A 17330-nucleotide genomic window follows, 5' to 3' on the forward strand; every position below is an offset into this window, starting at 1 on the left:
AGTAGTGTGCAAACCCTTTTTAAAGAACCCTTTTTACTAACATTTTACTGGAAGTCCCCGATGTATAAACCAGTAAACCAGGTGACAGCAGCACCTCTCTGGCTGAAAGGGAGGCAGAGCTCAGGGTCCACCCGCCCCCACCCCCAGAGCCCTTCAAACCACCACCAGATGGATCTCAGCCAGTTCCTCCCCCATCACCAACACACAAGTCACCCAGGCAGATGGGTTTATTTCCTACGTTGAAGACTTCCAGAGAAGGCCCTTCCTACCCTTCCTCAGGCACTCATGCCACGTAAAATATCCTTGCAGCCCTAAGTCCTTGTTACAGAAAATTACACGGCACCAGTGAACCTCTGCCATTCCAAGCCCTGGAAAACCAGCAGGGTTTATTCCAATGCTCCTGCTTTCCCAGCTCCTCTCACACCTGTACCCACGCCGCATTAGTATATCCATCTGTTTCTCTAAAGTAGAGCAAAGCTTTCATGACACAGCGATCTCAGAGCAAACTCCTGTTTCTCAGCTCCCGGTAACCTTTCAAGTCCTACACCTGGTTCAACAATGGTTTCCTAACAATTTGCCTTTTCAAGTTTCCCAAAGTCTTCGGTAATATAATTTTTACAGATACATTTTTTTACACTCAATTTCATTAATTTATGTAGTAATTAAATACATTTCAACTGATACACACACACACTTGGGAACAAACTCTTGGTTAAGCACACCGCTGGACTGGCAGGCACAGAAGGGTGCAGCCACCCCAGAGGGGAGGTGGTGGGAGAGGGCACCTCAGGGCAACTGCTCCACCTCAGGGCAACTGGAACGAAATTCACAAGGTGGAAGACATGGATGGCCACAGCTGTACTTCTCACCCTTCCTGCTTCTCAATATATTACTACTTGTTTGGCCTCTGGATTTTTTCGCTAAATATAAAGACCAGAGGTGGGGATGAGGAAGTGAGGCCGACAGAAATAAGAATTCAGGTCATTTTTTAATCCTTGGGCTCAAATCACGTGACCAGCATTATTTTACTTGGATGGCATTATTCTACCAGTAGAGTTGTTCTGTGTTAGAGCAAGTCCTAGTTCAACTTTACTAAAGGACATGGCGTGGCTACAAGGCTTGCCAGAGCAGACTTTATGTGAAAACCAGACACCAAACCGGGGAGTCTTGACTTCTTTTGGGGGGCTCCTACAGGTTACAGGGCCTCCCTGGCACAGCAAGATTTTTTCCAAGCACTTTTGGATATTCCGGGGATCAAAGCTGCTTACACAATGAATAGCCCTGTGCAAACGCCGAGAATTTGTTTCTCAGATAGCTGGAAAGCCCCTGCAACAAGCAGCGCATGAGAAAGCAAGGATTTCCTCCGCCCTGCCAGAGGTTCCACGACTTCTCTGACAGAGGATGGGGCTGGCCTTTCACCCCTGAGGTTTGAGGGTGGAGCTTGGTGGAGGTTCTTAGGCTCCGTGGTGAGGTCACTGAAGTGTGGCCGCCCATATTCCGTCTTCCTTTCAAACACCCCACTTGCTGATCCTGCAGGATCACAGCTTTACCAGGGATTTCCAAATGGGACTCCAGGGGGGAAAAACACTTGAAAGGTAATGGCAAATACGAGGTTGCATCTACAGAGGATGAAAGCAATTTCAATAAAACACTAGAGGAAGCTGGTGTTATTACATGTACCTCCCCCTTCACATTTAATTCTTAAGAGTCGGGGGACAGTAATAATGGGACAAGGAAAATAGAGAAACATTGATTAACATGCTGCTCATTTATGTCAAAAGTAGCTCTAAAAGGCATTATAAGCACTGTGAATAGTGGTTTTTATAGATTTTCCTCATTCCGAGAGTCACCTTTTCTGGAAAAGGGGATTCATACCTAGGTCATCCCTGAGGTCAGTTCCACGCTAGCCTAGAAAGGTATCTGCGAAGTGTTAGGCATGAATCCCTTAGATTGCGAGACCCACTGCTGTGGGGCTGCCTTGGGGAAGGGGGGCTCTGAGTCCTGGAAGTCCGCCCCAAAAGCATTCTATGACAGCAAGTATGGAAGTCTGGGCTGGGAACCCGGGGCCTGGAAATTACAGGGATGTTTACGTAGAATATATGAGAGAGAAGCTTTAAATGGGGAGAAACAGTACAAATTACTGGAACTGAATGCATATATAACATAGGAAATAGGAAGAAATGGCACACATTTCCAGAACATTGAAATACACCATACGTGAACAAGGATTCCCTTAGGGAACTCTTTCCAGACAAGAGGCATCCATTTCCAGGGATCCGAGGTACCCATCAAACACTCGATCAAGCACTGCTTTTCAACCATCACAGAGAAATAAGGAACAATCTAGGGTGTGCGCACAGAACACTGTTGTTACCTTAGCCACTGCGTCTGGGGCGTCAGATTCCAGAGACCCACAACATCCAGGGATAAACCCCAAACACTTATTTTCTCTGAGGGCCTCTGAATCATAATTCCACCCACTGGCAGAAACACTACTTCTGTTTTAAAGCTGTTAAAAAACCTATTTTAAAATTATGCAGTTGGCAGACCATCAGGATCAAAACCTGGTTGTCTAGCACAGTCTTAGAGAAGAATTTAGAATAATCCATGGGAAAATGTTCCAAGCTTGGAAAATAACGTGCACGCACACACAGCCTTGCAGGCACACGTGTGCATATACACAGGACAACTGCGGCACAGCCCCAGGGACGGGGCCTCGCAGGACCCCAGAGATGACAGAGTGGGATGCACTTGACATTCCAGTATTTTCACAGCTTACCCTTGATCCCACTGCCCCATAAATTCCCTTCAAGATCTTGGGCTCAGGACCCTCCCTTCTTTCTCCATTCATATGTAAAAATCGCCCTCCTTCCTGAACACTCCCCAAATTTCTCTGTAGTCTCCACTTGAACGTCTCACGACATCACCACACTCACACTCGCTGCCCTGCTAATGCCCTGCTCCCTGACCTCGGAATAAATCTTCCTATTTCCAGCTGCCATTATCCCCAGTGTCAGAAGTCAACTTCCAACTCTGTTACAAGTTGATCATACCATGTGTGCAACGAAATAAATTGTTCTCGTGGTAGCAATGAGCACAACTTTTGGCACACAGTGGTGATAAATACTAGCTGGTGGATGACTGATTTCCTGCTATTTTATGTAGCTGTTATATTTCAGGAGATATGATTGACCCAATCAAAAGAGCTCTAAGTGTGATATGGTACAGGATACACATGGTATATCCAAGTCTGTACTGTTATATAAGGTCTTATTTTGGGATCCTGTTAGCTCTTTGCTGCTATCACCATGGACTCTTATTAAATCCCACTCATGTATCACTTGAAAAAGAGTCTCTGGCCCCTGGGAACTTATGACTGGACAAAACCACCACCATTTAATGAATGAATATGGGGAAAATATATATAAATAGAAAAAGCGGAAAGCAGCTTCACTGGAGGGTGGAAACCCTTATTAGCAGCTTTATTTTATAGAAAAAGACCTCCCCCCAAGGGGGCCTAGGCGTTCTCAAGCTTGCAGAAAGTTCCAAGCTCCTTAGACCTACATCTAGTCTAGAGTGGAATGGGCTGTGGAGCCAGCCAAGCTGTGTTTGAATTTCTGCTCCTCCACTTGCTGGCTCTGACTTGGGACAGGCATTTTCCCTCCCTGAACACATGCCCACATCACAGAAATGGCTGGATGACCATCAGCTTCTCAGGGTGGCTGGGAGGAGGAAATAAGGTAAAAAATAAAGCATCCGTCAAATTAGGTATGCATATACAACTGCCCTCTGCTCTCCTCTTTGAAATAACTCACCTGCTAGTCAAATGGCACCTGCAGCTACAGTAAGTAGGAAAAGTAGTTTCTGAGGAAACTCCTATTTGCTATATCCTCCGTAAGGCTGTGGGTTACAGCAAGCATTGCTCGACTGCGCTAAACGGGACCAGCACCAGGCTGTTGTGTATGTGTGGAGCGGGGACGGCTCTGATGTTCTCTCCTTCTCAGGATTTCTTCCCCAGTGAGTGTCAGAGTCTTCATGGGATAAAGGCTCTTTAAAGCTTAAATGCCCAATATCATTCAAGAGTTTAGTAGTTCTAGGAAATTGCTAAAGCCATTGCAAGAAAGTGAGGCTGAGGAGGAATTCTCACATTCTCCACCCTGGTAGCATTATCTGAGTGTTTTCATGGCAATCTGTTATTCTGGCCATGAACTTGAGATTCCACTGACACCTGGGTCCGGAGGAAATAAGCCCTGTCAAAGGATGGTGCTGGGCAGTGAAAAATTTATTCAGCTGTCTGTCTCAGAGGCTTCAGTCTGAGACAAGGAGTTTGCATGACCGAAGAAGCCATAGTGATAGGTCTGGGCAGAGAAGCTGAAAGATGACATAGAGTGTCTCAACTGAGGAAAACTCCCTTTCTTCAAATGAGCTCGTTTCTCTGGAAAACTCTATTTTTGCTTCAAGGTCCAATGAAAATGCCACCTTCTCTGTGAAGACCTCCCTGACTACTCAAAGTATGGCCCCTTCCTACTTGATCCAGTCACTTCTCCGACGAGCTGGTAAATCAATTAACTTGCACCCTTCATCCACATTTCTCCACCAGACTGCGTCCTCCATCCTTATTCCATCTCATTCCACTCTCATGATTTGAAATAATGTATGTACCTGTTTGATGACTTTTATTTATCTGTTTTCACTGCAAGACTGCAGGCTTCCTGAGGGCAGGGACTCTGTCATGCTATTAATATCTCCAGGTCACAGCACTGCGCCTGGCACCTGCGGGGGTGCTCATTGGACTTTGTTGAACAAATGAATAAACAAATGTTCACTCCTTCCCAGTGTAGTGGCCAGGACAAAGTTACCACAAAGGAAAGGTTGAAAAAACAAGGCCGGTTTGTTTAAAAATAGGGTGTATAAATATGCCATCCTAATTAGTAAAGAATCTTGACTGAGTAGAAATCTGAAGATGGTCAATTAAGAATTTAAGGGAAAAAAAAAAAATCAAAGCTATATTCTAAGCCAGGAACTTGCTCAGTCTACTATACTGACGAGCAGGCTCGTCTTCAGCGTTCAGCATTCCTTGGGTCTCAGCAGTGTCGGTGAGAGCTGTCTCCTTCCGGTGGTGTGCGGGGCTTGGCTTCAGAGTCTGACAGATCCTAGCTGAGGACAAATGCCACAACTGTGATCTTAGGTGCATTTACTTAACCTCCCTGTGCCTCAGTTTCTTCGTCTGTGGTAATAAATTACACCCCCTATGGTGGCTGTAGGGATTAAATGAACAAATGTTTATGAAGCACTTAGCATAGGTAGGGTTTTAGAGTACCAGTTATAATGTGAAAAGGTGACTGGCCCAGATGCTGGTCACAGGCTGCTGCCATATTAAGTCTTCCTGGCTATAACGCTTCTTTCCAGGCACCTCTCTCCTCCTGTCTCCCAAGCAGAGGGCAGGGGCTCTGTAGGAAGAGGTTAAGCCAGCAAGTGTGGCTTGCCTGTGCTGTGCGTGCCTAGCCCTATAAAAGCTGCTAACAAGCAGCAGCTTGTCAGCTCTGCTGTCCCGGGGCATTCGGTCCGCTCACGAGGCTGAGTGGGCGCCAAGCTGAAGCCCTCTGCCCTAGGAGGTCTCTGAGTGAGGCAAGTGTCCCACTGATCCCCAGGCTCTGATTAACAGTCCTTTCCAAAAGGGAATGCCAGGACTCCAGGTTTTCTGCTTGGAACATACTGAAGGATAGTGTTTTCTTGGGCAGGAGAAGAGTGTTCTCTAGGAGAGACTGTAAACTTGAGATGTGCATGAATGGTGCTTATGGAGTCAGCCTTCCATGATAGATGCAATAATCCCAGGCATCTGCTCCCAGGCAAATGGAAGGGTCCACGGCTGATCACAGCTCAATTTATCAAAAGCTGGTCATGGGGATGCCTGAGGGCCAATTAAGCCATTCACCCTGATACCTCACACCCTCCTTTGGAGCTTAAGGGGAACCTGAGCCTGCAGGGAAAGCTCTCTTTGATCCCAGTTGGCCCCAATCAAACATCATTTACAGGGGAGGTTTTGAGCTGTCCCCAGAGCGCAGGCTTGGGCTGAATTCTCCCTCTGTGGACTGGAGCCAGGGCAGTTAAATTTTACATTTGCACTCTGGCAATTTGAGGACTGACCTCCACTTTACAAAATCCCCTCTTTCCTTGCCTACTAAAAATGATCCTGATAGTCGGGCTTGGATGGAAAGAAAACCACAGGCCCAGCCTAGCTCAGCCCCACCCCACCCCACAGGCAGCAGGCTGCGTAGGTGTAATATGACCTGCTTCTCTCCCTGGGCTACGCAGACAAGTCCCCACCCTGACACGCCTGCCCAGAAGTCCTTTCTGGTAAGGAGCTAGGTGAGTGCTCAACAGCTGTGGCCCCAGGATAGGGCACTAAGCTCACAGTACTAGCCTGGCTCAGTCTCCTGGGGTGCAGCAGGGTGGAGCAGGAAGGAGGCAGGAAGAATACTGATTCAAAAGAAATGACAGGATCACCTAGAAAAGTGCGTAGAAGGAAGGACTGATGGGCTTCGGGAAAGGATCCCAGAGTTAACTACAGGATTTTCACAACTTCCAGCAGCAGGGGAGGCAGAGAACATCAGAGCAGAACCAGGGCAAACCTTGGTCTGGTGGGACAGTTTTCCTTGGGCATCCATGCCCTGTGTGGATCCCAAGTAGTTCTGAACTGGGGTGGCAGTGGTAGAAATGGGGGAGGAGGTTATGAATAGCCCTTTGCTCTACCTTCTCCAGGTCTGGGACCCAGTGATTGAAGACAGCCCGGGATCTACCAGAAGTGGGAATCCCCAGAGGCCCCCAACTAGACCTATTCTCTGTTCATGAACTGCTTCCTCTTAAAGACAGCTGCGGCCAGTTATCATAGCAAAGTGCGTCCAAGGGTCCCAAGTCCCATCCATCCCAGACGGCTGCGGTCCGTCCTACCGTGGTGGGGGTCAAAGCATCTGGGGCCAGCAGGACTCGGGCTTCTGCGGGTTCCGGGCGCCGGGGCTGCCTCTCCCTTCCCAGGCTCGCCCTGTTCCTTCGCTGTTACACGAGCCTGTGTGGGCCAAGTTGCCGCGGGGTCCCTGGTGCGCGCTTGGGGCTTCCTCCAGGGCACCATCGGGAAGCAGGGGCATGTGACCCGGTGCCAATCTGGCCCCCGGGGCTGCGGGCTGCCAGATGTGGGGGTGGGGGTGCACAGCACCCAGCCTCCCACTGAACTCCCTGATCTGCTCGCTCCAGCCAGACCGGCGGGGCCCGAGGGAGGTGTACTGGGGTGGAAGCTCCCAGGAAAACCAGAAAACAACAGCTCTCTTTCTCAGGCAGCTGCAGTTCCCTAAATCCTCTCTTGGAAGTGCGGTTTCCAAGTCAGCTCTGCGGGTCCCGGGCGGACTGCGGCCACACTCAGTTCCCCTTGGCGGGGACCCTCTGCGCTCCGCCCTCCACCTTACAGGGATGGTGCGCTGTCCCCACCGCTCATCTCCCCAAACCACCGGGCTCTTCGGTGTTCAGTCAAGTCCCAGGCTTCACGCCCTCTCGGAGGGATCCAAGCTGCTGTGGGGTCACAAATCCCACTCCACGCCACCGCCTTTCACCCCAGGTTAGCAGAGCCTCGGCTGGGCGGGTCTGGGGCTGAAGCCCCATCTCCGGGTCCTCGGGAACCGCGGCCCCCGCGTACTGCAGCGGCAACCGTCCAAGTTCAATCAAGTTGTGCTATTGTCTCAGCGCTGTCCCGGTCCCTGGGGAGTCGGCGCGCCTCACCTTCCCTCTGCCCCGCCAGACCCCTCCACACACCCACCTCCGACCCCAAATGCCGACAACCCAAAAGCCCGGGAGCCGGCAGGCTCTGGCGGCGCTGGCGCTGCTCCCTCCATCGGAGAGGCGAGGGCGGCCAAGACCCTCCTCCTTGCAGCCCCCACACCCACCGGCCCGAGGCTGCAGCTGCGGCGGAGCCGGGGGCTGCGCTGGGGGCGCGCAAACCCGCCCCTGGGACTGCGGTCCGGCGGCGGAGGCGCAGGGGGCGCTTACCTGCGGGGGAAATTCACGGTCCTTCCCGACCTGGGCAGGGGCAGATGAAGCATCTTCCCCGGCTCAGGCGGCCATTCGCCGGGTGGGCACTCAGCGCCCCCAGGGGCCGCCCCGCCCGACACCCGAGGAGGCAGGAGCCGCGGGGCCACGCGGAGGGCCGGAACCCGCGCCCTCGCCGGCCCTCCGCTCCTTTTCCCCCCACCACCCGGGCTCCTACTTACGGCTCCAGCTGCACTTAAAGCGACAGAGCCCCATTTCCCCGTCGCTGACTTCTGCCCTGAGCCCCGGCGCTGCAGGCTGCGAGCGGGCTCTTTAACGCCCGGAGCAGGTAGACAAAGAGCCGCCACAGCCTCCGCCGTTCCCGGTGGCCTCGGAAGCCGGGAGGTGCCGGCGAGGGCTGGGGGCCCCGACCTCCACCTGGGCTGCCCCAGAGCTACCCCCTGGGATGCCAGCTGCGTGCTTTGGGTGCTCCTACTGCTGCTCGCGCTTCTCAGGCGGAAGGGGGTGTGAGTGGCGAGGCATTTCCAGGTCTCTAGAGGCAGGGAAGCGAGGTGCACGGCTAGGTGCGGGGCTGGGGAGGCCTGGGCTGAACCCTCCCCAGAAAGGGCTTCCTCCCAATCCTCCCCTGGCCCCTTTCCAAGCTTTAGGAATTAGGCGGAAGAACATGGCATCAGCACTTGGCCTAAAACAAGGGGAATAGAGGGGTGTGGTGGGCGATGAAGGTCACACGGGGCACACATAGCCAGAGGTCGGCAGGAACTGTCGCACCTGCAGAGACAGGGCAGGACCATGCGACCTCCTGCAGAGCTGGCACGCCCAGGGGTGGGGGCCTAACATTGCTCCAGCCCTGGGAAATAGATTAGGGAAAGGTGTGCATGTTGGGGGAAGATTGTCACACCACGCACGGGTCTGTGCCTTCCTCCGGAGGCACTTTCAGCTGACTGATTAGGAAGAAAAGGATCCCAAGACATGAAGATTTTAGTGTCGAGTAAGAAAAAAGAAGGGGTATCCAGTAGCAGGGCACCCCCATGAAGCTCCTCTCCCCTCAGTACCTTAACCTGTTCCAACGCGGAAGGAGAGCGCACAGGCTGCACTGCTTCCCTCACCCTTGCTGTTTCCAGCCCTTGCTCCCGGCTCCCCAGAGAGCTGGAAGCGTCTGAATGCGGAAGGCAGGCGGGGTGCCAATCCCAAGGGCAATTGGCCAAGTGGGAAGCCTATGTTTTAGAACAGATTCTACCTACAATTTCTTTAAGCAACAAAAAGCAACAGCAGCAATGATGTTTTTTTGAAGTTTCCCCCAAAGTCCTGAACTATGATGACCGGCCACCACAGAGGAGCAGGTGTCTGTGTCTGAGCACCCTGCTGGGACTGAGCCACACACCGACATCCAGGCCCCACATGTCCTCCAAGGCCTATCATCGCATGGCCTTTAGCTTCTTGGACCTCAGTTTTCCAAACATTAAGGTAAAGGAGAATCACACTCCCTCTGAAGCCCTGCCTGCACTGCAGCCCTGAAGGAGGTCTGAATGGTGCTTTGAGTTCTAGGGTTAGCCGGCTGCCTACACGCCCATCTGGCTCTAGTCCTCTGGCTGCCCAGTGCCACTGGACTGGGGCTGCAGCTCTAGACGGGTGAACCCTGGTTCGCAGAGGGTGGGACACCTCACAGAGAGAACACTGTCTCTGGATCCCTGAACAATGTGACTTGAGAGCGGTCTGTTTCTGAGGGTGTATACTGTAGCCAAGTTTTCCAAATATGCTTAGAGCTCAAAGAGGAGTAAAGAGTGGCAGTAATCCCTCATGCTACCCCCTAGCAAGAGGGCAAGCTCGTTTCTATTCCCTTTACTCTGAGAGGTTGGTTCCAAGCAGACCAGGTTTGACAGGGCATCTGGGCAAAGCAAGTGGGTCTCGCCAGCATATTTTCCCATCTCAGTCCAGGATGGTGTCCCTGGGCCAAGCTGTGACTTGTCCACTTTCTGGGACCCTGCCTCTTCTGTTCTGGTACTGTCCCAGCACCCCACCCTCACCACCACGCTGATGGCGGCTGAACATCATCAGCTCTTCAGGGAGATGCTGGGTGCTACCTGGGTGATCTGTGGAACAGCTTATAGTGACACACACCAGAAGGGCTTCTTTTCAGCCCCAGCCAGCATGGAATCCCGAGTAAAACGACTTTGTCTCAGCCAGAGGAATGTCATCAGCGGGAGATGTTTTTCTCCAGATCTAGCTGTGTGTTTTCCATAAGGTTTCCTCCATTGTGGCTTTCCAGATAGAGCCTGGAGGGCGGGAGATGAGGCCTGGAAGGGGTAAGGCCCAGGGGATGGCTTGGCGGGATGGGAGTCTTTTGTGCAGGGGACTGAGCTGTCCTGGATATTCCTTCACAGACCTGCAGTGCCCACATGACTGTATGCCTCTTCCTCACACCTGGCAGCCTGCCTACCTCCGTTTGGCCCTCCCTGTCCCCCTGCATTGCACTACCTACCCCGCCAGAGACTGGGGGAACAGACCAGAAAGCAAGCAAGTCTCAGCCAGCAGCTCAGCCCAGGGGAGAGGCTCTCAGCTTTCTGGGTCCCCTGCTAGGAAGAGTCTGGCCTGGGGATCTCTAGACTCCCTCCTCCTCGGGACTGGTTCCTGAGCTGCAACACCCAACAATCTGTGAGATTTCCCTCTATGTTCTTTCTCCTTCTCTATGAGGAAGCGGGATGATGGGAAGGTGGGTTGCACAATAGTGTCTACCTTCTTCTACCTGGTGACTCACCTGCCTGCTTGGTGGAGGCTAGAGTAGGCTTTACAGGAGAAGGAGCAGAGTCCCACAGGCTCTGCTACTAGCATAAAGAGCATGCAAATTAGCACCTGCTATTTTCAGCCAACAGGTCAAGGCACTTTGGGTAACTGGACAGCAGCACTGAGGCCAAGTGCTGTCTGGGGGCTTTTGTGCAGGCAGGAAGATGTGGCCTCCCCTGTCAGCCCCAGCTCATGTGCTTGGAAAGGCCCTGCCTGCCCTTGCCCACCACGGGGCTGAGACAGAGTCAGGGTGTGGGTGTGGGTGTGGGTGTGGTGGCCTAGTTGCCTTGACTATAGTGGGGCAGGTACACAGGGGGTGACTCTGAGCTTCTTTCTGGGTCCCAGGCTGCAGAGTCATGGCCTGAGGAGGGGCCGTGGGGACAGCTGGGGCACATGTGGTGGAGGGGGGACACCTGCTGAGAGGCAGCAGGGAGCCAGGCACTTTTCCAGAAAGAAAACCCAGCCAAAGACCGGGCAGGAAAAAGGCCCACCTATGTCGGACAGGCCTCCGCGGTGTTCCTCTGGCGCTTCTCTCAGAGCCCTTGCGAGCCATGATCTCGTCTGTCTCGCATGCCAGGACCATCAGAGTGACTCTTTACAAGGGGAACCTGAGGCATGGAAAGCCCAGGAAATACCCAAAGCAGAGGGCACCACTCACACTGACATGCCAGATTCCTGTGACGGGTCACTCCCTCTCCCCTACCCCACCTACAGAAGGATCTCTGGAGTCACCCTGGCTCAGGTCCAAGGTCCTGTAGACCAGTGTTCCATTTCCAACAGAGACATCCAAAGATAGTTCGTGGGAGGCTCTGGCTGTCTCCCTAACAATCATCTCAAAGGCTGATGGGGTTGGTTAGAGGCAAGAAAAAAGAGAAAGACTTGCCAGGAAGTCCCATGAGGTCTGAGTTCCAGTGTCCCCCACCTGGGCCCGACCACACACCTGATCTCCTTGTGAGCCCCAAAGAGAGACCCTTGGGAAGACAGGCCCCAAGATAGGCATCCAGCACTCTGTCACTGTACCTACCCTCATGCTCTCAGTCCCACAAGTTATGAGGCTACTTATTTCCTTAGATGGAAAAGCCTCTGTACCCCCACAAGTCTTGGCCAGTCTGAGAAACTCCCCTGGGACCTGTGGGGAACAGCTGGGCCCAGACACTTGTCCACTTCCTGGCCAAGCTGAGCTGGCAGCATCTCTGCAGAGGCGGAACAAAGAGTGTTTTCCCATATACGGGGGGTGATAAGAAAGAGAAAGGATTACACTGGGATGGAGGGGGTGGGAAAGAGAAGGAACCTGGGAGGACCTCAGTGAATTAACCCTGTGGTCACCTGCAGTGGGAGGGTGGGGTCTGAGCTGGCCGCATCCCTAACCCCAACTTTAAAAACCTGAGAACCCCTGCCCTTGACCCCACTGAATCCTGGGAATCATTGCTGTGACCTTGATGGAAATATCTTTACAAATCATCTCAGCCTGTGTGCAGCACTGTCACATCTCTGATTTTATTTGCAATCAACCCAGTGATCTGAAGAGAGGCAGGTGTTGTTATACTTGCTTTTTGGGACATTAAACCCCGGAGGTGCTAAGAGAGAGGACAGCATGGAAGGTGTGACAACATTCGTCCCAGGCAGAGACCGGCCCCTCTTGGTTCTCAGGTGGATCTCTCGGCCTCTCAGGGTTGCCCGAGCTTTCTAGAGCTCCTTCTGCTCTCCGCTCCTGGCCAAGCAAGGCTGTACCTGTCCTCACCAACCTCCAGGCCCTCGCTGGAGCTCACACAGGGAGCCCAGAGTACACCAGCTCCGTACGGTCGGAGAATCCACAATGTCAGAGTTATCTGGTTCAACTCCCTCACTTCCACAGCCGAGAAGTCAGGGCTCAGAAAGGGACAGTGACTTGCTCAAGGCCTATCCTCAGAGCCTGGGCTCCCTGATTCCCAGGGCAGAGCTCTTCCTACTTCTTACCACCTCCCTCCCCAGGGCCAGCTTGGGGCTCAGACAGAAAGGCTTTAAGGGAGGGGGAGAGCGTGGATCAGGGGCCCTGGAGTCAGCAGATGCAAACACAGCGTCCCTGAGCCCGAGCCCAGCCGAGACGTCTCTGGGGCAGCAGATGACCGTGGGTGGAAGGGGTCCCGATCCCAGCTGTGTTATTGCTCTGCAAATATTTACACAACCTCTGAGGAGACCTGCCTTTCTCACCACCCCACAGCTGGGAGAGGCGCAGAGAGGCAGCACTCCTACTGGCTCTTAGACAGCAGGCTGCTGTCCCAGTGGCCCCAGATCGCTCACAGTCCTCCCTCCACCATCCCCAACCTCAGTCCCTGAGACATGCAACAGGTGGTACAGTGAGAACAGAGACAGGAGAGAGGCTCCCTCTCAGCCGGCTCCCTGGACAGACGTACGTGTGTGTGTGTGTGTGTATGTCTTATCTGTTTATAATGCCTCCAGCTCAGGTCCTTCAGATCAGAAGCAATTTATTTCAGAACAAGAACAACCTCAGTACCCATGGCCCCAGGTTCTCCATCACTGAGTTCGACCTCTAATCTCTCAGAAAATGTGAAGGCACTGTAAATATATTGCCCCCTTTTATCCTCAGAACCCTTCTCACCACCTCCAGCCCTAGATCCCTGGGTCAACTGCCACCTTCTCTCTCCTGTGTAATTGCAGCGGTTTCCTGTCCACACTTCCAGCTTCCCCCTGGCTTCCCTGTGGCCTATGCTCCTCACAACAGCCGGGAAGAACCTTCACAAAACTTGTCAGGCCTTATCACTCCTCTGCCTGAAACCTTCTTATGCCTCCCTGCTCACTTAGAAGAAAAGACAAAGTCCTCACCATGGTGTACGAGCCCCTTTGTTACCTGGCCCCTGGCTACCTCCTAACCACTTCCCCCTTGTTGACTCAGATTCAGACATGCTTACCTCCTTGCAGTTCCATGAACATGTGCCCATGACTGCCTCAGGGTCTTTGCACATGCTCATCTGTATACAGTCTAGCAGAGAACTTCCCTGACCACCCTATCCACGTAACCCCCACCCCACTACTCTATGCCTCTGACCCTGCTCTATTTTCCCTTCCAGTCCACAGCATCACCTAACCTTCTATATATTCATTTGTTTGCTTATTTGTATATGAATTTAAGAATAATGTTTTTTTTTTCTCCTGCAATATCCCCATGTGTCTCATATAGCAGGTACTCTATAAATATTTACAGAATATATGAATGAATATTCAATCATGAGATAGGCATTATTATCATCTTCCCTTTCAGACCACAAGACTGAAGCACAAAGAGGCTAATTACTCAAGGGTATGCAGGTTGTGAATGGCAAACCAAGAATTAAGACCAGGTCAAATGGACTCTAGAATATTTGGCTGACTTTGCCAACCTGCCTCCCAAGAACAGGAAACCAACCACAGGGGCTGGTGGAGACAGACGAGACCGTACGGCTGCTGCCTCACAGCCTCCAGGGGCACTAGCTCACAGCTGGGAGGGGCAGGTCTCTTAGGGGCAGGTCTCAAAAAGCTCACATGGTGTTTTTTGCCCTGGCTCAATCCAGAAAACAGGGATCATCTGAGGAAAGTTCACGCCGGCATATGCACAGGCATCTGGCTGGGCCCCAGGCCCCTCTGTGGAAGCTGGCTGTGGCTCAGGAAGGGATGCTGACAGGCAGATGATAAGCTCTGTCCCTCCTCTTCTAATAGCACTCGGCAGAATGTCAGCAGTCTCGGGAACCCCTGCTGCTAGGAGCCCCCCTCCCCCCGAGTCAGCCCACATGGCCCTGTACATGTAGACGGTGTCATTCCTGTACTGCCCCTTGTCATCAAGGCCACAGGGTTCCAGATGGAAGCCAGACATCCAAGTAAGGAAGGCTGAGAGACTGAGAAAGGTGGCCCGTGAGAAGAGGGGCTGGGAAAGGAGCTGGAAGAGGGTGAGAAGAGGGAACAGGAACTAGGCTGGAGATGTGTCTCTCTAGGCTGGAGATGCCATACAGGAAGGAAGGGCCGGGGCACCGGGCAGACTCCTTTGAGTATGAGCTGGCCAAGAGCAGCAGGAGGGCAGGCTAGCGAGAGGAGCTCGCTCTGCTCTGGTCAGGCCCCCAGGCGAGTGCAGCACGCTCACCCCTCGGTGGCAGGGTCCCCCCGCCTCAGACACTCGCTGTGGCTGGCGGCTGCCCACCCCTGCCCACCGTGGGCCGTACCCCCCGCCCTCTGCCAGTATGTCTAGTGCACACAGCCTCTTTGTATCCAGTGGCTGCTCACACATGTCTGGATGGAACTCACACAGTGTCTGTCTGTCTCCCGTTCCCCTCCTTGGCGTGCACATCACGGACACGGTGGCTCTGTTTATCTGTGGCACATGCCCCCATACCAGCTTCTCCCACCTAGTCTCTCGGTGACCCCATCTTGCATATCCAAGGAGTGTTGATCTGTCCTGTAGCTTCGTGCTTTGGGTCTCACTGGACCTCCCTCTTTCTTTCTGCTTATTTTTCAAATCCAGATTGGTGCATCTGCCTGTGCTTGTCCCATCACCACCCCAACACACAGGCCAAACAGCTCAGTGCTGCAGCCTCGTTAGGGCATCCCATGCACAGCTCTGCCAGGCCTGCTGGCCCTTCTTCAGCTGCAGTGAAAGGTCTTTTGCTGCCTGGCCAGAGACATCTGATAGCCCAGAGGCCAGAGCTGGCCCCCGGTGAATATCCTGGGACAGCTCGGCCTCTGAGCCAGAGGCAACAAGGGCTTGCATTCACAGACATTTGGGGTGCAGCCCTGGGCTCCCAACTGTGGCTGCTCTGTGACTCTCCAAAGCAAGAGCCAATCCAGGAAGATGATGAGGTCATTCAGGGGCATTCTAGGAGGGGGTCTCCAATGGTGATCCATTGGTCCATCAACGACATGGCCTAGGAACCTACTCTGCTGACTGTTGAGGGAAAATAGCCTCTCCTTGGGAAGCTCCTACTTCAGTGGAAGGCATGTGGTCCCCGCCCCTGACATGCCCCCAGGCTCAGGGGGCACACGGGCTTCACACAGAGGGAAAGGTTTTGTGGTGTACACAATGAGGCAGCAGGTACACCATGAAGAGCACATATGTGGGGGGCAGAAGGCTGGGGCTCTGCTCTGGGGCTGCCACTTTTAAGTTACATGACCTCAGCAAGCCAGTTAGGCTGAGTTCCAATTTCCTCACTTGTAAATTGGGGGAAAGAATACCTAATTCGCAGTGTTGTTAAGATTAAATAAGTTAATTCCCTTTACTGTTTTGTAAACCCTATGTGCTATGCAATTGTTATAGACATAAAAGCACAAGTTACTATAGTACAAATTATACATGCAAGTTCAAGGATAGCAATCATACTGCAATGGGATGAATCAGGGAAGGCTTCCTGGAGGGAGAGGAGTTTGCAAAGACAAGTGGGCAACCGGGTGTCACCACCCAGGGAAGAAAGTTCTGTCTTACAGATGGTCTTTAGGACCTTTATAGCTTTGGCTTTCTAGTAGCCATTGAAGAGAACGGAGGGAGGTAACATTTACTGAGCACTGCTGCATGCCTAGGATATTAATACAATACATTCTACAATATCCTAACAGCAATTCTATTCCTACCAGAATGGACATACAGCTTCCCCAAAGCCTCAGAACTGGGATCTGAATCCAGGCCTGTCATATTTCCAAATTTGTGTTCTTGCTAAAATATCAGATTGCATGGAATTTTCAGGCACTTCATAAGCTTATCACAGAACATAAGGTTTGTGGGGAAAAGGAGGAAGCTGACAGTTACAGAGAAGAGACCAGTGGACAGGCAGGCAGGTGGGGAAAAGCCAAACCCACCTCAACAGCTTCCTCAACCCCTTCTCCATTCTGAGTGCCGAACAAATCATATATCATCAAACTCAGTGAAAACTCCGGCAGCTCAATTGTAGGTTACTAGGACACACCAGAGGAGGGGCCACTCCTCAGCTGCATCAGTTGCCACGGCAACTAGCACACATCCAGCTGCCCCTCTGGAATACCTGGCTTCTCCAGGCTTCCTTCCCTGTTGGGTTTGAACAGACACTGTGATCCAGATCAACCCCACACGGACGTGAAGCGTGCCGTCACTATTTTGTTTTGTGAATTCAGAGGTGTTTGGAGAGCCGGGGCCTCTCTGAAGCCACCCACTTCTTTCCAACAGACCCAGGAATGTGACTCCACACCTTCCTCCCCTTCCTTTCTACCCATCTGCCATCTTCATAACTGATGCCACTTGTGTCCACCTCTGCTGTCCAGGTTCCACACATTTCAACAGCACCACCGCAGGCATCAGGACTCAGCCCGAGGGGCTGCTCTTGGGCCAAATGGTCAGGCTAGAGAAACCCAGGATGCAGGGCCCCTAGGAGCTGCCCTCAGCCATGGTGAAAAGGAGTTTAAAGATAAAAAAATATCCACACCTCCTTGCCCACAGGGTGGAGCAGCTCTGAAGTGGGTTCTGTGTAATCTCCCAGAAATCCTTAAACCCCGGCTGCCCACGGCAGTAACCTGCATGTGAA

The 17330-nt window shown here is 52.6% G+C and overlaps 1 protein-coding gene across 7 annotated transcripts in view; it reads right to left on the reverse strand.

Annotated features, from left to right (window-relative positions):
- NAV1 (neuron navigator 1) overlaps positions 1-17330 on the reverse strand; it is a 237757-nt gene that overhangs the window by 63617 nt on the left and 156810 nt on the right. Inside the window, exon 1 of one of the 7 annotated variants that reach the window (XM_037015170.2) lies at positions 8038-8229. The exons of the other annotated variants lie outside the window; for them this stretch is intronic. Coding sequence (XP_036871065.2) covers positions 8038-8090 — 53 coding nt within the window. The 5' untranslated portion in view covers positions 8091-8229. Of the gene's footprint in view, positions 1-8037; positions 8230-17330 lie in introns of those variants that run through there. 7 annotated transcript variants of the gene reach the window in all.

This window comes from Manis javanica, chromosome 11 (assembly GCF_040802235.1).
Source record: "Manis javanica isolate MJ-LG chromosome 11, MJ_LKY, whole genome shotgun sequence".
In the NCBI taxonomy this organism is placed as follows: domain Eukaryota; kingdom Metazoa; phylum Chordata; class Mammalia; order Pholidota; family Manidae; genus Manis; species Manis javanica.